The sequence below is a fragment of the Penicillium argentinense genome (assembly GCF_028826775.1).
Source record: "Penicillium argentinense strain IBT 30761 chromosome Unknown utg000001l_segment0_segment0, whole genome shotgun sequence".
NCBI lineage: Eukaryota > Fungi > Ascomycota > Eurotiomycetes > Eurotiales > Aspergillaceae > Penicillium > Penicillium argentinense.
In genome coordinates, this window is record NW_026622660.1 from 1,237,228 (window position 1) to 1,258,403 (window position 21,176).

General features: G+C 51.4%; 8 protein-coding genes across 8 annotated transcripts; 5 read left to right on the forward strand and 3 right to left on the reverse strand.

Moving 5' to 3' along the window:
* Window positions 1-910: 910 nt before the first annotated feature.
* On the forward strand, window positions 911-2,125 carry N7532_000400 (uncharacterized protein; the record flags this gene model as incomplete). The annotated part of the gene is made up of 3 exons (XM_056612904.1): window positions 911-1,642; window positions 1,826-1,960; window positions 2,006-2,125. The coding sequence occupies 3 exons, from the start codon at window positions 911-913 to the stop codon at window positions 2,123-2,125; spliced, it is 987 nt and encodes a 328-aa protein (XP_056480128.1).
* Window positions 2,126-5,400: 3,275 nt separating this feature from the next.
* N7532_000401 (uncharacterized protein) lies at window positions 5,401-8,784 on the forward strand (the record flags this gene model as incomplete). Its single annotated transcript, XM_056612905.1, has 4 exons — window positions 5,401-5,727; window positions 5,789-6,050; window positions 6,099-6,253; window positions 6,310-8,784. The coding sequence occupies 4 exons, from the start codon at window positions 5,401-5,403 to the stop codon at window positions 8,782-8,784; spliced, it is 3,219 nt and encodes a 1,072-aa protein (XP_056480129.1).
* A 918-nt stretch (window positions 8,785-9,702) lies between these two features.
* On the forward strand, window positions 9,703-11,468 carry N7532_000402 (uncharacterized protein; the record flags this gene model as incomplete). The annotated part of the gene is made up of 7 exons (XM_056612906.1): window positions 9,703-9,890; window positions 9,959-10,377; window positions 10,446-10,586; window positions 10,642-10,856; window positions 10,923-11,120; window positions 11,180-11,323; window positions 11,385-11,468. The coding sequence occupies 7 exons, from the start codon at window positions 9,703-9,705 to the stop codon at window positions 11,466-11,468; spliced, it is 1,389 nt and encodes a 462-aa protein (XP_056480130.1).
* A 645-nt stretch (window positions 11,469-12,113) lies between these two features.
* N7532_000403 (uncharacterized protein) lies at window positions 12,114-12,353 on the reverse strand (the record flags this gene model as incomplete). The annotated part of the gene is made up of 1 exon (XM_056612907.1): window positions 12,114-12,353. One exon carries the CDS (start codon window positions 12,351-12,353, stop codon window positions 12,114-12,116), a length of 240 nt encoding a protein of 79 aa, XP_056480131.1.
* A 1,077-nt stretch (window positions 12,354-13,430) lies between these two features.
* N7532_000404 (biotin--[acetyl-CoA-carboxylase] ligase BPL1) lies at window positions 13,431-15,694 on the reverse strand (the record flags this gene model as incomplete). The annotated part of the gene is made up of 4 exons (XM_056612908.1): window positions 13,431-13,939; window positions 14,001-14,272; window positions 14,322-14,870; window positions 14,931-15,694. The coding sequence occupies 4 exons, from the start codon at window positions 15,692-15,694 to the stop codon at window positions 13,431-13,433; spliced, it is 2,094 nt and encodes a 697-aa protein (XP_056480132.1).
* Window positions 15,695-15,816: 122 nt separating this feature from the next.
* On the forward strand, window positions 15,817-16,316 carry N7532_000405 (uncharacterized protein; the record flags this gene model as incomplete). The annotated part of the gene is made up of 4 exons (XM_056612909.1): window positions 15,817-15,881; window positions 15,935-15,966; window positions 16,026-16,090; window positions 16,248-16,316. The coding sequence occupies 4 exons, from the start codon at window positions 15,817-15,819 to the stop codon at window positions 16,314-16,316; spliced, it is 231 nt and encodes a 76-aa protein (XP_056480133.1).
* Window positions 16,317-16,525: 209 nt separating this feature from the next.
* Window positions 16,526-17,434, forward strand: N7532_000406 (putative mitochondrial genome maintenance protein Mgm101; the record flags this gene model as incomplete). The annotated part of the gene is made up of 2 exons (XM_056612910.1): window positions 16,526-17,091; window positions 17,161-17,434. 2 exons carry the CDS (start codon window positions 16,526-16,528, stop codon window positions 17,432-17,434), a joined length of 840 nt encoding a protein of 279 aa, XP_056480134.1.
* A 406-nt stretch (window positions 17,435-17,840) lies between these two features.
* N7532_000407 (serine/threonine protein kinase) lies at window positions 17,841-20,852 on the reverse strand (the record flags this gene model as incomplete). The annotated part of the gene is made up of 2 exons (XM_056612911.1): window positions 17,841-20,114; window positions 20,184-20,852. The coding sequence occupies 2 exons, from the start codon at window positions 20,850-20,852 to the stop codon at window positions 17,841-17,843; spliced, it is 2,943 nt and encodes a 980-aa protein (XP_056480135.1).
* Window positions 20,853-21,176: the final 324 nt, after the last annotated feature.

Below are 21,176 nucleotides of genomic sequence, written 5' to 3' on the forward strand. Positions count from 1 at the left end.
TGCGGGCGGTGCTTACCCCGACATTCGGGAGGAGAAAGTCATACCAGTCGGACTTGCTGGTTCGAGTGTCTGGTCCGTCGAGTCGGGCTAGTGTTTGGGGACGAAAGATGGTAACCTCACAAGGTCCTGTCCGGACAAAGTTGCCATATTTGCGATGGAGGTTTTCAAGGACAAGGAGGTTTTGTCCGTGTCGGCATTGATACATGTACCAGAGATTTATACACCTGCTAGATGTGGCCCTGGGGAAATGGCGAGTGCGATGTCTGGAAAGTCGATAGATGGCCATGCTGAGCCATAATTATAGGAGGAAGCTTGGATCAGGGCAGAGAGTTTGAGGGCCATGATGGAGAAGGTCTTCCTGCTCTCGTAAAACGATAAGATGGCAAATGAAGAGGTGATTGCCTTGATTGTTTTTGAACCTTGCATGTTCCACTCGTGCTTGATGAAAATTGCAGATGAAAACACCAACCACGCCCGCCACAATGCACGTGGTGAAAATCACATTTTCTCTGGTCGGGACCAGCGTCAGTTCGATGCATGTGCTATTCACGAAACCCATGTAGTTCAGGAGGTAATGATTGAGTATGAGCAGCTGGAAATCGGTCAGCATATGTGAGAATCTGGTAGGGCTATACTAAACCTTTCTAGGAAGGAGCTGCGAAGAACTGCGAATAGTTGCGCCTCGACCCCAAAAAGGCTAAAAACCGAGAGAACTGGGATACTGAATGTTATTGAGGGATATTGAGATAGGGATGATGTGACGTGGTGATGCCAGCATTCGGATTCAGCAATAGCTGGGATGTTTTGGAGTTGGGCGGATACAGTGTTATTTTCGACATACACCAAGCCAACCTTGTCGATGCAGCAGCTATGTTTTCCAGGATGGTATTTCTCAAAGAGCATAATTTGTATGGAGATCCGGGCAAAAGAAGAAGGCATTTCAAATTTCCTCAAGTTTCATGACCATGCAATCGACCACAACCGCAATGGCTTCGCACATCTTGACTCTTCCTCAACAGGAATCATTGAAGCCGCCTCAATTCTTCAAAAATATCCCCTCTCTTGCAAACGCTGCGATACAAGACCCAGCCCAATTCGCATACTCGATCTGGTTATTCACATTCAGCGACCTAAAACCATCATCGCAACGAGCTTCGGCTTCGGGCCTCTTCACCTCAATGGGACTATCATCCTTCGGGATACAAGACGCACCAGCATGGAGCACGTGTTTGCAGCTCGTACCAGTCGTCCTACTCTGGGCATTGCTGAACCTCCTTCCTGTCACGTCGACAACCAGCACCAACCAGACGCAATCGCAGAAGAAGTAATCAACAAACCGTGGAGAACGATGCCATCAGGCCGAATGAGTCCCGAGTACGCCCAAACCACGATGCTAGTCTTCTACCTCCTCGCATTGGCTACAAGTCTCCATGTCAGCGGACTAGCACAATGCATCACGCTGATCGGTTTGGGATTCTCGTATAGCGAAGCCAAGGGTGCGGATGCAAGCTGCGTGGTTCGGAACCTCATTAACGCCGTCGGATTCATCTGCTACACTTCTGGAGCCTTGCAGATACATCTTGACTCTGCGCAGTGGATACAGTTCACGGCTGTCGACGGACTAGAATTTTTCCTTGGCTGTGTATCATCGGTGTTATTGTTTTCACCACGGTCCAGGCTCAGGATCTATATGACCAAGTTGAGGATAGTGCCCATGGTCGCAGGGCACTGCCGCTTGTAATTGGCGATGCTCGCGCGCTGGCTCATTGCAGTTTGCGTGGTCCTCTGGGGTATCGCTAGTCCTTGCTACTGGGGTTGGTTGCAGGGTGGTGAGAGTGGAGCTTTGCACTGGGCGGGTGTGTATTTTGCTTTGCTGGCTTGTCTCATTGCCGGTCGAATGCTGTTGTTTCGAAGTGCCGAGGCGGATAAGAAGAGTTTTGTACTCTGGAATATTTGGTTGGTTAGTCAATATGGAATGCCGTCATTTGCTGGCTTTTGACTATAGATCATGTTTGATGACGACGACGAAGAAATTGGAAGGGTGGAGGAACATCCGTCTTATACGTCGGTCGTTTCTGGAATTGATGGATGGAGGTTGAGTCATTCATTCATGCGTTTTATGTGATCACGTATGCTCGCCAGTGCGTGGCTCAGCTGCACACCCCAATGCAACATGTTGACTCACGCACGAGACAAACTGACAGAGATGGCCGCGTGGATAATCTTTGGCGTCTGTGGGATCCCGACCGACTCCGCACAGTATGCAATTGGATGTTCGATCCGGTTCGTTTACCTCTGCAAAATGATCGACTGGGTAGCTAGGTCTGGTATCGATTAAGAGTCGCTCGCCTTAATATTGGGGGGAGGGCATCTTCAGTGGAGCCAGTGAGAATATCTCTGCCAGCACACATCGAAGATCGAGATAGGGTAGTTTGCCATGGCAGAGGCTTGATATAGTTCTGCATCACCCCAGTTAGACAGGTCGCTGTCAGCCATCACGTCACGATAAATTGCTGCATAATATTGAAAGCGAACATGTTCTATCTAGATAGGAATCAAGACGTCTGGTATAAGCTAATCTGCTCACATGCTGACAATGCAAGATTGCGACATCCAGCCGAGGGACCAGCGACCCTGTTTGAATCCTAGACTAGACTCGAGTCCAGAGTACGATATTCTTGTTCGTATCCAGGCTCGGCCTGTGACATCCAGGTCTCAGGGGTCCAAAAGGATCGAAGGATGAAGGGTGTCTTAGCTCGTGCTAATCATTTTTATGTTGGAGGCGGTTCCAAGGCCTAATGCCAGTCCTTTCCCGACCCCTGTCACACCCCTGTCCGGCACAGACGCGCCGTCCACCCATGGAGTGTAGAAGATTGCTAAGAGACCGGAACGACGCTCGATTCAGACCACGCTAGGTCGTTTTGAAAAACAGCCTCATGCCGACAGTGTCCGGAAAGACACCACTACACGCTCCGCTCATGGCTGTCAATGGTTCTTCACCGGCGTCGCGCCAGGTGGAGACGAGGCTCGATAACTGCAGCAAGGGTCGCTAGGGTTCCGGATTCTGGGAAACACATGCGCGATCGAATGCGACGCCTTCAGGGGTTGCTGCAGGGCAGGATCGCTCGTGGTCAGTCCTGGTCTTATCGCGCTGTTAGCCTCTGAAAAGCGTTTGTCGAGGTATCATGGGTGTTCTTCCACCAAACCAACATTTAGTACACTATTTCAACATCGCCATCTTGTGCATTCTGTTTCTCACCTGTGACGAGCGTTCGCAAAAAAGGAGTTGGTGTATACTCGGGGAGGAGCCGTCAAGGTAAGGTTCTGCGTTGTGATTGGCGCCTCACATTATCCTCACATGGTACCAAGCCACGGCCCGAAACGACGAAATCTGCCGTGCGGAGAGACACGCGGTACGCTGAGCTTTGTTGTCTAGAACAGCTCCACAGGCCAGGCAAGAGAGTGAAGGACAACTGAGACTCCGAATCAACACCGAGCCCCGCGGCGGTCTTAGTCCCCGCTGTCAGCGTAATCTTGGCAGATCATGTTCCAGAATTTACAGCGGTAGTGTCGAAGCACGGCCAGGGCGTTATTTGAGGCGTTTTTCACATCAGACCCCTTAAGCTGCCTTCCTTCTAATACGAGAAAATGAAGATGAAAAAGTAAGTCTATGAGGTAGCACGAAGTGCACCGCCCACTGTTGTGGAGTGCTTTCGACTTAGCAGTCGCTCAAAATCTGGGCCTTGGGCAAGGGGCCAGAATGACTTGTACGACGGAGATTTCGCATTGCCAGGCAAATATACAGACAATAAATTGCGATCTCAGCGCACCCCAAAGGTACTGGATATAGGGCTATTAGAGAGGAAGCTGCCTTCAGGAAATCTGACTTGTCAATCTATTGCCTACCGGAAGTCCGTACTAGCTTTGACGCCTCCTGCTATGGAAGATGCGGTTGACAGGGGGTGGGGTGCCATTCTTATTTCTACCCCTATCATAGAATTTTTAGTATGCACTACTGCGCGTATTTCATATATATCATTTCTAGCACGCGCGGTCTAAGGGGTGCTTTCTTTTTCGCTCAGGTCATAAACACGGGCTGCTGTACACCATGGCGAGGCGTAGGTAGTAAGCCATGTACCTTTGTGACTTGCCTCATTATGAGCTATCATTGCGTTCTCTGTCTCCAGTGAAGCAGGGCTAATTTGGTTACAGCAAATTATTGCCTTGGTAACGGTAACCACTACACTCTGTACTAGTAAACAGTGGGAAGCTACGGCGGTCCCAGGTAAATTTTGTCAAGGATAAGCTTAAGCTGGAAGGCTTTCCTATACTCGGCACTCACTCATGGCTTAAATTGAATCTCCCGTCTGCACACGATCGTCGAATAAGCACATCTGGAATTTGAGACAGGAGGGTCTGAACATGTTCGCTATGGCAAGGATCACCCGGGGAAGTCGGGCCCGGTGGCCGAGGGATTCCCTCAGACCCGCTACCCGTCCCCACCCATCCTTTTCGCTCACCCTCGTCCATGCGATCAAGCCAAGCAATAAGCAAAATCTAAATGCGGCACAGCGGATCGCTCGCAGTCCACATCCGGCTCCACCGTCAGCTGCCAGATTTTAGGCGGCCCTCTCCGATGCTTTGATGCTTCCGATACCGACATCCGATCCCAGAACGCCTAATGAGCAGCGACAGGCGATCTGCAGAAAGATGCCACAAGGCTCGACGAAAATGACGATAAAGCTGGAGCTGGAGCATTCCTACCAATCACTGCATCCTGCTCCCACTCTTTCCGCAAGGCTTCACGAAGGTCCCCACTGACTTGTGCTTCAGCGCTACGCGTGTCGTCAACCACCACCTCGGGATTCGAGTAAGGGGGGCCCGAAAACAGATTAGGAAAAGAAAACAGCCAACGTCTCGAACAGTCATCGGCATAGAGTTGAATCATGACCAGCAGCGTCCAATTTTGCGCCACGAATGGGGGGAGGGACTCACAGCGAGTGGAGTCTGATCCTCCACGCTCTTAGCAGATCCAGGGCCATGGTATCAAGATGCACCGTCGAGCGATGGCGCAGCTCGGTGACATGCGCCATCTAATTGGAAGTGCGCCTCAGCCGATGCCAGGCCAGGCCAGGGGAAATCAAATCCATTCTTTGGCTTCGGAAGGCCAACAAGGGGGCGAGATGCCCGCGCATTAGTGTCTCCAGAAGGGTTATAGTGTTGACCCGCAGTTGCGGGTTGCGTTGCAGCTAGCACCTCTTCTCTCGAGGATCCCTGCGGCCTGCGCACTTGTCTAGATCTTGGCATGAACCTCGAGGTTATCTACGTCGACTACGCCGGACTGCCCCATCCCTCGAGCGGAGTCACAATTTCGCTATACAATCCATCCTCCACAGATTGATGATGACAGGCGCAAGCTCCATTGAACCATGGGCTCAGGGAGCAGAGAAATATCGCGGACATCGACTGTTGCCCCACATTGTTGACTATTGTGCCCATCATGAGCCCGATCGCGTGTTTGCGGCCATCTCGACGTCTGAAAGCGTTGCCAATGGCTTCCAGGACGTTACGATGAAGGACATGGCTTCGGCGGTGGACCACATGGCGTGGTGGATCAAACGGACATTGAAAAATGCCCCAAAGGAGCGAAGAACCCTGGCCTACATTGGTGCAGGGGACCTTCGATATACGATTCTGCTGCTGGCGGCGATCAAATGCGATTGGAAAGTAAGTTGAACCCTGTGTCACTTCAAATGGCAGTTTTTCAATGTCGATACTCATGAACTAGACACTGTTCATTTCGCCGCGGAATCCGGCTATTCTCAATCTGGGGCTCCTTCAACAAGCCGATGTTCATGCACTCCTCTACGCAGATGTTCTACGATCTATGGCCAAAGGTCTGCAGAAATTCGACCCATCTATGTCCTGCAAACAAGTGCCATCAATGACAGATTTGCTCAAATCTCAAACTCCGCGATACCCTTTCGATGCGTCATTCGCGGAGCTCAAGGATGAGAAATGTCTAATCTTACATTCTTCGGGCTCAACCGGTATGGCAACCTCATCAGTATCAGTCTATCTCACTAATCTACGTATAGGCCCACCGAAACTAGTCTATCTCACACATGCCACATTCTCCTGTACAGACAACGATCCCAAAATTCCCGTACCCGAAGGACGAAGTCCGCAGAATGCTTCTCAGTTCAATTTCTCTCCGCCAGGAAGGTTTTATTCCTGCTTCCCTCCATATCATGTAAGTTGGATGTCTACACCGTGTGTATTTGTTTTCAAGGACTAACAATTACCAAGATGGCTGGCATCCAAGCATACACACTGCTGCCTGCATTTTCTCAGGCTGCCGCTGTGATCATGGGGCCTCCCATGATGCCACCCAGTGGGTCCTTGGTAGACACCGTCATGAAGGAGCAAGATGTCCGAGCTCTTTATCTTCCTCCTTCTATCATTGAGCAATGGGTGACAGAGCCGACCGCATATGAGCAAGCAAAAAATCTTGACTTTGTGCTCTATGGTGGAGGCCCTCTATCACGAACTGCTGGAAACAAGCTTGACGACGTGACCAATGTCTGTCAAATGTACGGATCTCTCGAAATGGGTCAGATTCAAACGCTGATGCCTCAACCGGGAGAATGGGAACATATAGAGCTCAATCCATACGACGAATGTGACATGCAAGAAGTTGGCGTGGGCATTTATGAAATGGTATTGCATCAGGACGAGAAGTTCATCGGACGACGCTCCTTGTCTCACAACTTCCCAGAGGCAAAGACCTGGCGAACCAAGGACTTGTTCATTCCTCATCCATCAAAGCCCGGTCTGTGGCGCTTCTATTCTCGTACAGACGACATCCTCGTCTTGAGCAGCAACCAAATAGTATGGCCCATCCCCATGGAGGCTGTTCTTGCTGGCGATCCCCATATCGCCGGGGCTTTGGTTGTGGGCAATGGCCGGCCTGAGGTACTCCTCCTAATCGAGCCAAGACCAGGACCTCAAGTAGCCAGGATGAGCAAGAAGGAATTCATCGATGCAATCTGGCCATCCATCGCACAAGCTAACTCGATCGCGCCAGAGTATGGCAAGATCCGCCGGTCGCGAATCGTACTAAGCCAGCCCAATCTTGGATTCTTCAGAGCCCCAAAAGGCACAATATCGCGAAAACCAACCGAGTCACTGTACGCCGAGTATATTGCTGCGGTGTTCCTTTATGGCACAACGGATGAGCAAAGCGAGATAGGGATCTTAGAGAATCACTGGATGGATGAAGCGAAGAGGTTCATTGGGTCTATTGTCCATGACATTCGACCCGACATCACCCTCAAAGAAAGCGATGATTTCTTCGTTGCCAAGGCGATAGACTCGCTCACTGTCGTCGAGCTTGGGCAGAAACTAAGACTCGGTCTCCATCGGCGCATGGATAAAAAGAAAAACGTGATCAACTTTTGGCTGCACACGATCTTCGAGAATCCATCTATCGAGGCACTGGCAAAAGCCACGTTCAATGCTGTCTTTGAACGGAATGAGCTTGACTTGCAGCGAGCAAGTGGAGTTGATGAGATTTTGGATGGCCTTGTCGCTCAGTTACCAGAGCCTAGCAAGGAAAATCAAGCTCCGTCATTTCCAGATGCAGATATCAAAGTCGTTTTGCTGGGCTCAAGAGGGCGACTGGGACCATACATCGTCAAGGACCTGCTCGATGACCCCCGTGTTGCAGGCATCAAATGCCTAGATCGAGGTACAGATGGGCGGGCAGCTTTCCAGCGTCGCGCCGACGAGCTGAATCTAGACATTGATTCAAATAACGCGCGGCTGCAGTTTATCTCTGTTGATCTATCTCGACCAAATCTGAATCTGCCGCAAAAGCAGCTGGATGAAATATCCAACCACGTAGACGTCATCATCCACAACGCCTGGGCCGTGAACTTCGCTTTATCACTGTCCTCATTCCTACCCGAAATGCTGAAAAGTGTCAACACGCTTATCGAAATCGCAAATAGGGCACCATCCCACCCCCGAATTGTTTTCATGTCATCCACTGGCGCTGTGCAACGATGGGTCAAAGTGATTTCTCCAAATGTACCAGTTCCCGAAGAGGTGATTAAATGTGCACATACAACCGCTTTGACGGGATATGCACAATCAAAACAGGTTGCAGAAAGACTACTCGCTGCAGCAGGTGCCGAGCTCCAAATTCCCATTACAATTCTTCGACTAGGACAAGTTGCCGGTCCGACTACGATCGGAGATGCAGGTAAATGGGATAGTCGCGACTGGGTTCACTCCGTGGCAATTCTTTCCAAAGCCAGTGGCCTTGTGCCGGATGAAATGGGTCAAGTCGACTGGATACCTGTGGATCAGATGTCGCGCGCGATCCTCGATCTCTCTCTGCAACAGGAGCAACCCGCCAACACGGACACCCCCTTCGTGCAGCTATACAATGTCGTTCATCCCCGACCAGTTCCATTCTCAGAATTCGCAACCGCATTACAGGCATGCATATCTTCATCGCAGCTAGTCAGCTTCGAGCAATGGGTGGAACATTTTACTTGTCTCTTACCCAAAAGGCTCTCCAGGGAGGCCGAGGCTGAAAAGATTCGAATCTTGCCTTTCTTTCAATCCATTGTGGGTGAAGAACAACCGCGCTTCGACTTGGATAAGTGTAAGTTGACAAGCTTCACAATGGCTGGGATGGAGCCTGTTTCACAGAAGCTTTTGGGTGAATGGTGTCGACGTTGGACCGAAACGGAAGCTAGGCGAGGTGAGACATGATTTCGCTGCCGCCTGCTTTCTATATCCTGTTGCGTGGGTACTATTATGATTTATGACTGTACTTAAATTGCTTTAATTAATAATCAAGCTGGATAACTATTTGAGTTGCGACAATAACACCTTCAGAATATTTTGCCGCCGGGCACTAGTCAAATTACGATGAAGATATATTTGATCCATCTATGAGTGCATTAAATAAGCACACCGATACCACGGACCAGGACCCACTCAAGGGACAATCAACTCCGAGATTGGAAAGCGTTTCCGTGGTGGTTGTCCATACGAATACCCCAGATTTCCTAATTCATTCATTGCGTGACAAATCGCCAAATCTGGGGAATAGACCGGGGACTCGACTGGGGAAGCGCAAGGGAACGTATATCAAGATAACGCATGGATGCACCCATAATCGCAAATATTGAGATGCCAACGCCCTTCGCGTCCTTGAGACCTAAAACGCCCCCAGAACCGATTTCTGATAGGACACAATCTGCTAAAGGGGCTGCAGGGTAAATTAGTACGGACCTTATCTACCGCTGAACAGGCATGCCTTTCCCTCCCCTCAAAAGTCCCACTACGTAGCATTTTGCCGCCGAAATCCACTCCCTCCATCCAGGTCCTTGTATTACTGGGCAAAATCTCGCCGACACGATCCACCGATGTCCAGCACTTCCATTTAGTAGGTACAGACCAGCGCGATGACATCTACTAGGCCGCGGTAGCAATCGAAACGGGAAGGAGAGTATTATATCCCAGCAAGAAATGACTCTGGGGCCGTTTCTATAATGCTCCCCCACCATATGCGCTATCCAGTCCATGATTTCTTTCCCCTATTCCGCCACGGAACGAAATTATCACCTTCTTGTTTCACTGTCTTAGATATCGTTCCTCTCCTCTTTCTATGTCATCCAATCTAATATGAGAATGACGACTACTCCAAGGCCTCAAATTGTTGACATTGAGCCGACCAATGTCGATGCTGAACCGCAATGGGCCCATGCCGACGCTACTGATATTGGGAAAAAGCCTGATCCTACACCACAACGCCAAGATGCATTTGGAAATGAGGAATTTGCGGAGGTTAAATACAAGGTCCTGAGGTGGTGGTACGTTCTGACTGACTCTTTTCATAGCTGGGTTATATACAATGGCTAATGCCGACATCGTAATGTAGGCAAGGTGGTTTGCTCATGGTTTCCGAAACCATCTCACTAGGCATATTGTCTCTTCCGGCAGCCGTAGCAGGCATGGGACTTACTCCAGCCCTTGTCGTCCTCATTGGCATGGGCCTTTTGGCTACGTATACCGGATATCTCATCGGAAAGTTCAAGTCGAGGCATCCTCATATTTCCAGCATGGCTGATGCAGGGGAGGTTCTAATGGGCCGGTTTGGATATGGGCTGTTTGGAACTGCACAATTGCTCTTCCTCGTATTCATTATGGCAAGCCATATCCTGACCTTTACCGTGGCGCTCAATGCCATTACCAAGCATGCCACTTGCTCAATTGTTTTTGGCGTTGTGGCCTTGATTCTTTCACTTATCTGTTCTTTGCCGCGGACACTGGAGAAAGTCTCCTGGCTGTCACTTGTCTGTAAGTTGTCCTATATAGCAACTCATGCTCTTGTATGCCCAATAACTAATACTCCGGTCTCTGCCCAGCCTTCGCCAGTATTTTATCCGCTGTCTTGATCTGCATGATCTCCCTAGGCATCCAGAACCCCGATGTTATTATTAGTGCGACCGTCGAAACAAATTTGGTGACTGGTTTTACATCTGCCGCGAACATTGCTTTCTCTTACGGTAATCGAGTCCTTTATCTCCCAGGGAGATGCCAGCAGTGTCTAACAGTGTGCAGTCAGCCACAACACCTTCTTCACATTCATTGCCGAGCTGAAGGACCCCAAAGACTTTCCAAAGGCCCTCGCACTTCTTCAAACTGTTGACATAACGTTGTACATTATTGCGGCTGTCGTAATCTACCGTTATGCTGGTGCGGACGTCACTTCTCCGGCCCTGGGGTCCGCAGGTCCCCTGGTGGCTCAGATCGCCTATGGCGTGGCTCTCCCTACAGTAAGAGTCTACTTTGATGAACCTTCTGAGGATGCAGAACTGACTCTGCATCGCGATTGTCTCTAGATTGTCATTGCGGGCGTGATCAACAGCCACGTCGCAGCCAAATCAATATACATCAGTCTCTTCGCAGGGACTGACCGAATGCACAAACGAGACTGGGTATCTGTTGGCTCATGGATTGGCATCGCCGCAGGCCTGTGGGTACTCGCATGGGTAATTGCAGAGTCAATTCCTGTTTTCAACAATCTTCTTAGTCTGATCGTATGTTTTGAACCCTTTCTTATCTTTCTGGGCACTGCGACTTACCCTTATTTTTTTAGACCGCACTTTTCGGCAGTTGGTTTACCTTTGGCTTCACTGGTATCTTTGGTCTGCACATGGACAAAGGGTTATGGTTTTCGTCTCCCAAAAAGACATTGCAAACCTTGCTTAACACTTTTGCTATTGCTGTTGGGGTCGTGTTGGTAAGTTCTCTCCTTGGCGTGCTTTGCTTGTCTGTAATCAATTCACTAACATGGATCACAGTGTGTACTTGGACTTTATAGCTCGGGAAAGGCGATACATGATAACCCCGGTAGTGCGAGTTTCTCATGTACCAATAATGCATGAGGGCTATGTGACCCGGACGGTTTGATATGCTCAAGACACTCAAGTACAAGATGAGATTGCGACACTGCACGAATTTTTCTATATATTGTACATACCTTGATGATCAATGCCAAATATCATAGAGCCATGTAAAGCCTCTCTGATACGACTCGTCCGAATTTGTCCATCTCAATAAGTAGACTTGAGACCGACATTGAGTCAGCCTCTGGAATTTCTGATGTTCAGATGAGTGGATACCTTATGCCTCAATAGCGTTGTCCTAGTAGGCAATTTATATTTTGGCTATGCCAAAAGGAGAGCACTATCCCCCGCAAATATAAGGCTAGCTTAGTGATCATCATCCTCAGCCGCCCTATCGCCTTATTTTCCTAAACGGAGCTCAATTAAGTTCCACATTCTACATTTGAAGTTAAGTTGCTTGGTTCGAATTCATGCCATTGTATGAGAGAGGGGCGGGAATTCCGGATGATTATTATTTGACATGACTCTGGACAGCTTGTCCATGGTGGCCGTACCTCCTCGCTTTCCTTTCCGTCGTAGATATATGGCCAACGAGTCAACGATTGAGATCAATCATCCCTCTTGTCAGTTTTATCATGTTGACTGTCGGATTCGGTATCGAGGTATCGGTCTGACGGGGCGAGCTTATTTCTGGCCCTTGCAGGCAGCGTTCTGGGCAGCGCAGGCGGCCTCGTTGGGATCACCGCTGGAACGGCAGGTGTCGAAGGCGTCTGCGCAGCAGCTGGTGTGCTCAGCAGCGCAGGCGGCCTCGTTGGGGTCACCGCTGGAGCGGCAGGTGTCGAACTTGTTCTGGCAGTCGGAGTTGGAGGTGGCCAGAGCGACGGAGGCCAGAGCCAGGGTGATGAGGGCAGAGATCTTGACCATTTTCGCGGTTGGAAGTTTTGTTTTGGAGAATGGATGAAGATGATATGTAGTGGATGGTTCTTTACCGTCGGGTTCAACGCCCTTTTTATACCCTGGAGTCTCCAGATATCTCGTTGAACGTCCTTCGGCGGTCAGGTCTGCTGTGGCTAGCTGTAGAGAAGATCGTCCGAAACACCGTCTTCCGAAAATAGGGCAGTTCGGCGGTGGACGGAGACTTAGTTAATTGGGAAAGATCGTCTGAGACATGCCCTTGAAAGAAACGGTTAGATGGGGAAAGCTGTAAAGTGCACATAGTAGAGGCTTAGCCATGTGGGTCGCGGTGGGTTGAGATATATTTGACTGGAAGTCCACCCGAAGAATCTCTTGAGGAAGATAATGAGACATGAAATCAATTGAACTTTTTACATGATGTCAATGTTATTAATTGAGGACATGTCATACTTCAATGGAAGATAAAACATGATCCAGTCCGGTGGTTGCGAAGAGACTGGGGCTGAGGAAAGACAAGCAAAATGGGCGGAGCAGCCTAGTGATCATCCAGACCCGAAATTTATCCACTATTGATGATCGTCACCCCTAAACCATATTTCTAGAAGGATGACTAGGGGCTCTTCGGCTGAAAATCTCGTGTAGATCAAAAGATTGGAATTGCAGTGTGATTCCGAGTTTATCATTGAAAAAAGCTGAGATGGTATATACGGGCAAAGGCAAACGATAGATGTGAAGGAAGAAGTAGACAGATAAATCAGCCGACTTCTGCGGGGACTGGGAGGGGGGAGAATTCTGCACGTTCAAAACCGGCCCAATAGGAAGAACCTGCTAGATTGAGATCCAAAAATATAAGTCGGCTATTGGCTTCGAGTAGGCAGCTATGAATAAGGCAGAATTCGTTCGGACCGAGGAGGTCGACGGGGCCCACGTACGTAGTATCGCAGAATCGCATCGGAGGAATTCCGGGATCTTCAGAAAGTACGGATATATGAATGACGGTGAGGACTCAGCCGTGAGGGAGAGGGAAAGATCCACGAGCCGCAATTGTCGCTCAACTTTTGCGTGTCATATACCCCGTATTCTATTTTAGATCTTCCGCTTCACTAAACCCTTCAAGAAATCGAAGCTGTTGCTGTCGCTCTGTAATTGCCAGACACGCCCAGTGGGTCGGTCATTCCACCCAAGCTCTTCGGCAAGTAGCAGTCCATAATCCCGAGTGATACCTTGGATGCGAGCCCGGGCGCCGCCCTCCTCTTCTAGAGTGACGATCTGGTGCATGTGCAGCCAGTCATCGTAGTACATCTCCTCAAAAGCACGATCAAAGCCGGTTCTCAAGAAACGTGTATGCAGGTCTTCGAACGTTGTGAGGATGCGGGCCAGCAGCTTCTCAAGTGTGACAGGTGATGCCGCTGCAGCCCCCGGCGAGGCATAGCGGGCGGCAAGTGCCGTTAGTGCCGTAGTTGGTGAGGCATTTGTGGCATTCACACCGATCCCGACAACAGAAATATACTCATTGGCCATGAAATGAGAGTTGATCAGAATGCCACAAATTTTGGTGTATCGTTTCTGTTCAGGATCTTCGGGGTCGAGAGCGTCTGTAGCGGGCCTCAGGATATTGTTTCTTAGACAGCAGAAAACAAAGCGACAGGGACTTACAAATATCATTCGGCCATTTCAATTTAACCGGGAGTTTTTCGTACCCCTTGGCATAACTCTTGATGCCCTTCACAACGGCCATAGCGGCTAGATACTGGATAAACACCACCGGCGCTGATTGTATCTTCTCGATGGGGTGTTTCACGATGGTGGAGAAGATCAGTGACCCGGCCGGCGATATCCAAACGTTGGAGCCTCGTCCTCGGCCCGCAACTTGGACTGTGGCTGTGGCGGTGAATCCTTGCGGTAGCAGACGAAGAAGATTCGTGTTCCTGCGAGACTTGTTAGAAAGTCCAGCAGACAGATAATCTAATAGCGTACTTCTCTAGAATAGTATTGGTACTCGTCACAACCTCGCCGTACATGAGATTCGATCCAAATTTCGAGGCACCTTCTCGAGATTCAGATTGGTATTGTTGCAGATTAGCGTAAAATGCGTGGTGGTTGAAGTAAGGCGTAAGCTTCGAAGATGGGAGATCATCGTGGATCACAAGTCGCTTGGTGACTGCCTGATAATCGACAATGCCATCGCTGGGAAGCGAAGTCTCCAGTTCGCTTAGGTTCCATGCGCCCGGACGCTCAATCCGGAAGGTATCATTCTCATCCTTTAGGTATTCGTTACCGTTCTCGTTCGTCAGGGATGGGGCGAGTAAAGACAGGATCTCCAGTGGCTCCTCAGCATCCAGGCCAGAGATATGCAAGGACGACAGCGAGGGAACTGTTGATGTATCCTGCGCAACTTGCAAGCCAAGCTTAGACAGACAGGCTTTTAAAAAGTCAGTACGTTCTTTGTCGTCAGCAGTAATAGCATCAACGACATCTTTGAATCCAGGTCCTCCAGTCTTTGGGTCGAGATTTGCTGCGGCAAACCTGTTATCCAGAGTTAGTGGAATGTACACTGCAGCACACCATTTGAAATGAGCTACATACTCTGGATGCGGCCCGGTCAGAATGGCAGCGCCGTCACCAACTTCGCAGTACACAACAGCAGCTGCGCCCTCACCCGGATTAACATTGAGTTCCTCGGCGTAGTTGGCCAGCACCTCCACGCCTTGGTCCCTATACTTGGGAGCATCCACAAATACACCACCACCATTATAGTACGATCGGAATTGCATAGGCGGATTGCCAATACTCAGCGCCTCCTTCGAGACATTCAGCGCAGCCGCCCGCGCGCCCTCTTCGCTATGATAAACGAAGCCGGGAAACGCGCCGCCCCGACAAATGCCCGGGAAAAACGCCAATTCGCGCTCCCCAATGACTTCCATAGTTTTATCGCCGACTTCGAATTCGCAGCGCTTGCTCCCATAGTAGCCACCCGCACAAAACCCCAAGTAGCGTCCCCCGCGGCGCACGAATTGTGTGATACGCCGATTCCCCGCGCCATTGAGCGTGCGGCCGTAGCCAAGATCGGCGCCGCCGGGGATCACCAGCAGAGCGCAGGTCGCTGTCCAAGGCTCCTTGAGGAGCATGTCACCCGTGACCGGGGTGACGGCATAATGGGAGGCGAGCAGCCGGCGCAGGGTGTAGAGACAATGACGGACTGAGTCAACGGTCGTTCCGGTCCCTGTGGTACCGCTGTCGGTCAGCAAGCGGCTTATTTGGTGGGCGGAGTGAGCGAGCGAACCGGAGTAGACCAAGACATTGAGTTTCTTGCCGGTCAAATTGGCATTGTTGCCCGTCGGCGCGGCCATGTTGATTGTTGGGGATGGAAATCCAGTGGGCGAGGACGATAAGATAGATCTCCCCGCCGACGCCAGCCGAGCACCTTCCAGTTGCCTTGCATCCGCATCCTCCGCGCTCTCATACTTCAGCCATGTCGAACAATACGGAAAAGCCTCATACCTCCCAGGAGGAGGATGACGATGAACCTGATGAGTGGTAAGTGATCTCTGTGGTTGTGATGTGGGACGATTGATGCTAAGAGACTACAGGGACAAGCGCATCTTCAGCACCGGCTGTCACGGTGAATGACTCAAAGTACCAACCTGACTTGAAACTCATTTCTGACGATTATAAAAACAGCCGAGCAGGACAAGATGAACGACTGCTATTTTGCAAAGAAAGACTGGCGCGAGTGCAAGCAGGAGGTGGGTCACCCTTCACCTCGAGCTTCGCCATACAACATGGCAGCTCGAAAAACTTCAAGATTGTCTCGTTAGGCCAATTATCGAGTATCTTCGTTACTTTTCATATGAATTGGCCTCAAGCGATTCTATTGTGGATCCTATGCTGACAACCATGCAGATGGAGGCCTTCCGCGAATGCTGGAAGCAAAAGGGCAACGACCAGCGAACACAGACGAAAGACGCGTGATAAAATTTTCACACACTTCATTCCTCTCTCTGAACACACTCTTAGCGCATTCAATGTACAATACCTTATCTCCATCAAATCTCCCCGAGGGGTCCCATCCGTAGCATTTGACGCATCACCTCCTATATAAATCACGTGATCTATATCATCTGGATCCCAATCAGCTTCAACGCGACGCCAGCTCCAAGCACCTTCCACCCCAACCCACCATGTCAGCCCTACGATCCCGCTCCATACAGGCACTGGAAACCCTCCAACACGCGACTTCAATCTCGCAAGCACCACGAACAAGGATCCCCCCTTACCACCACCGCATCCCCACATTGCGAGCAATCAGCTACAGCATCCCACGAGTCCAGAACGCCAGCACAACGCCCAAGCCCTCACCAACCTCATCCACCTCCTCGCAAGCAACCCGTGTTTCCGCACCCACTCCAAACAAACCCACAACAGACAACATCTCGAAAAGCGGGCTCTCAGACAAGCCTTTGGAGCTGGAGTCCGCGCCAGAAGAGAAGATCGACTGGACACGCTCGTTCCACGGACTCTCGGCCGCGCCGTTCCCCAAGGAAGCGGCGGATATTCTGCTCGCTGAGACGGATCCTGAGGAGGTGGAGATTAAGCCGGATGGGATCCTTTATCTGCCTGAGATCAAGTACCGGCGGATCTTGAATCGGGCGTTTGGACCTGGTGGGTGGGGGCTTGTTCCGCGGAGTGAGAGTATTGTTACGCCGAAGACGGTTACGAGGGAGTATGCTCTCGTTTGTAATGGACGGTACGTTTCCTGGTAAGCTGTAGCTTTCGCTGCAGCAAAACATATCCATCGCAATACTGATAAACCCAGTCTTGTCTCCGTCGCCCGCGGCGAACAAGATTACTTCTCGCCAGACGGCATTCCCACCGCCACCGAAGGCTGCCGCTCGAATGCGCTAGTCCGTTGCTGCAAGGATCTCGGCATTGCGAGCGAACTGTGGGATCCGCGGTGGATCCGCAAGTTCAAGGCGGCGCATACGCGGGAGGTCTTTGTTGAGCATGTTGTTAATAAGAAGAAGTCGAAGATCTGGATTCGGAAGGGTGATCCTGTTTCGTACCCGTGGAAGGAGACGGGTAGTAAATAAGTACCTTAAGGTTGTGCTGGAGATGCTCTAATCTTGAGCCCGGATGTAGGCTTTCTCAGGCTACTTCGTTTGTACTATATTGATTGTGGATGTATGAATGGAATCACTTCTCGTCTAAAGCTGGGTGGCAAGACCCATCTACCTTACATTCGTCACTATATTATACTATTTCCTAAGGGGTTCTGCTACAGTAATTGCTCAGATGAAGTAGTAAAATCGTAATATTGCGATCAAGATCAAAATAGATCATCTAATGTTACAGCGCATGGCTCATATTCATACAACAAACCGGGAATTTTTCGCAAATGGCCTGATAAACAAATCGTCGGGATAGAAAAGAAAAAAAAATTAAAAAAAAAAAAAAATGCAATGAAATAAATCAAGAAAACAACTCTTTCAACCTCACTCACGCCTCATGCTCCCCATAAGTGCGGTCCTGCTTACCACGCTTCATGCGCGCCAGAAGCGAAGGCCGACGAGCCGCGAGATCATCAGCAGTGCGAGCGGCAGCGGGGTGGGCAGGCTGAGGAGGCGAGTAGATGGACGTCGGCGAGACGGGGTCATACCGGTCCATCTCGTGGTGATGATCCTGGTGCTGCTCGGCGCTCACGCCGCGGGTCGAGACGGGGTTGAAGGGGTTTTCTTGGGTCCGGTAGTAGGAAGTGTTGTAGGTGCCCGTCTCGGGGGATCCGATTATGGAGCTCTGGTTATGCGAAGTGGGCTCGTAGCGGGCGCTTCCGCGGGAACCGGGGGGTGCAGGGTTGCCCAGGATGGGGACCTCACTGGTGGAGGGAGTCATGCCGGCGCGGATGGGGGAGAGGGGAGGCACGTTGCCTTCTTCGCTGGCGTAGGAGACGTGGGCACCAGCCTTGCGGTGGCCGGTGGAGAGGCCGCGTTGAACGCCCGAGACGCCGTCCTTGACGCTGAGGGTCTGGCCTTGGCCGGAGGCATTGGTTGTGGTGCGGTAGAGGTCGGCATTGGTGCCGTCGTCGCGGCCCACGTCAACAGCCGGAGAACGAGAGTTGAGACGATCGGCGATGGCGGCTTCGCTGGCTTGGGAGCCACGCTTGTGGATGGTGCCGGAGGACCGCTTCGGGTCGAACCCGGATGACTGCGCGGTGTTCGGGGACAGAGTGTCAGCAGTGGACAGACCGGCGGCGGCGGCAGCAGCAGGAGCTAATCCCTTGCTGTCAATGCCATCTTGACCGGGCTTGCGGTTTCCAGTGTCGTCGGCATCGTCGTCATCACTCTCCTCCTTAGTCTCTTCTTCGGGGGCGGCGGCACCAGGAGCGCGGACGGGGATCTTGCGGACAGCAAGGACCAGAGCGCACATGAACTTGGAGCGACGGGCAGCACGGACGGTTTCGTTGGACCAGTTGGACTTGTGGCGGATATCGACGCGCAGCTCAAGCTTGTCCATGTCACCGACGCCAACAACCTCGATATCAATGTCTGGCTGGAAGTCACGGCAGTTCTCCTTGTCACGGACAAAAGTCTCCATCTCCTCACGAAGGAATTGAACGTCGGCGAAAGAGGTGTCAAAAGCAACTGGGACTGTAAGTTGCTCGTGCATGGCGTTGGCACGGGTGAAGTTGTCCACCGACAAGCTGTTCAGAATGTTGTTGGGCACCTGGGTGATACGGTGATCGTTCACATTGCGGAAGACACTGAAGAGAAGCGAGATACGCTCCACGACATAAGGCTTGTCGCTGACTTCAATGCGGTCACCAATGTCGAAGGGGTGCTTGACGAACAAGAAAATGCAAGAGCCGAGAACCTCTTGAGCAGTGGTCGCGAAGACGAAACTCAGAGACAGCAGGGAGGTAGCACCGGCCGCAATGACAGTGCCGAAACCAGTGGTGACGAAGGAGACGAACACCAGAACGCCAACAACAAAGGCAACAGAGAGCAACAGATTATCCAGAACACGGATGGCCTGGTCGACGTCGTGCATGCTGTGATTGAGGGACTTGCGCATACGACCGAACTCGGTGATGCAAAGAATCATCTCGTCCAGACTGATATCACCATTGCCGTCCTTGTCAAGAGCGTTGAAGCACTCTTCGGCTTCAGCCTCGTGCCCCTGGCCGAGAACCTCGACGATATCCTCAAGGTACAGCGCGTCCCGACCCTCAACAACAAAAGACATCCAGATACGGCGACCCAGCGCCGCGGCACAACGCTTCCGCTCGAGGGCCTGCACGACAATAGAGTGGGTGGCAGTCGGGTTGAACACCTGCTTACCAGTAAGCTCGGAGGCGACATTGCCGAAAGCCGTGGTAACCTTGTCACCGATACGGCCAACGTTGTGCCCGACCTGACGGCCGACCTCCCTCACCATACGGAGAGGCATTATGGAGTTGTGCTTCTTGTCCTTCTTGGTTCCCTGGGCAAGCAGCGAGTCGAAGATCAAGTCATCTTCGTCGCGGAACTCGGGGCAGTACACGGGGAACATGTTGCGGGAGGCCTCGAACAGCAGACCGACCAGGTAGACATTACGCTTCGATTCCTTGATCTTGGCATCGAATTGCTTGCGGTGGTAGCTGATCGAAATGAGCTGCACCAGAGCCTTTTCGGCCAGGAAGATCAAACTGCAGACCAGCAGAGCGAACAGGATGTTCTTGACACTCTTCTCCCAGGAGGAGACATCGCTGCTATTGTCGGCACCATACCGCATAATCTAGACATCAATAGTTAGCAGACATTTCACCACCGGACATTCCATCGGGTTTTGGGGCAATTGACATACCGGCAAGAAGGTCACCAACGAGATCACGCACCACAGCACAATGGTGATGGGAGTCTCCAGAGCGCGCAAGATAAGAGCATACTTGCGCGTACCGGAGCTAACGAAACCACATAGAGTTTGAAAGACATAAGGAATGAACTTGGAGAAGATCTTGCAGCCCCACAAGCTAACCCAGACAACTTCAATCCAAGCAAAGAACCAATAAAGATGGACACCGCCAATGAAGGCGTCCTTGGCGACAGTCGCGCCGACAATAATAGGAATGGCGAGCAGCGCGCCAATGGGGACCACGTAGATCATGTAACGAGTGACGATAGAGAAATTGTAGATGGCCTGGTAGATGCGGCCCAAACGATTGATTTTGCCATCCTCAGGCGAGTCCGAGGGCTTCCCAGTCGAGTCATTGATATCGGTGTCCACGCGACGGCGACGGCCAGGACCAGTGCCTGAGTCGTTGGGCAGGCCGGCCTTCTCGTCGGACTGCTCAACCACCTCGGGACTTCTGCCCCATTTGCGAGTGCCGTTCTGACCGCGGCTGGGGGCCTCGGTGAGAGGGATATCGATGGTCGCGTCGTTGGGGTTCGTCATGCCGTCGTGCGGCAGATCGGGGATCTGCTCGAACCGATGTTGTGAGAGCCGCTGGGAGGCAATACCCAACGTGTTCTTCATCGCGGGACTGTGAGGGGTCGAGGCCCTTTTATGGTTGTGAACGATCTTGTAGATCGATCCTAAAGCTGGTTGGTCCGATTCGGGTGGTCTGGTGGAGCAGAGTGAAAATACTGACTGGCTAATTACCAGGCGTTGTGCGCGAGCGTATGAAGTGTCTCGCTAGGGCCCCCCTCACGCACACGCAGCTCGGTAACGTCAGTACAGCTGCCAGCCCAGAAATTTTCGCGCCGTTCGCTGCTGTCTCGCTAGCCCTGTTCCCCGGGCCAGTGGTCGTGGTCGGTTCAGTCGATCATCCACAATTGAGAGATAGTGTCGTGGTGGGGA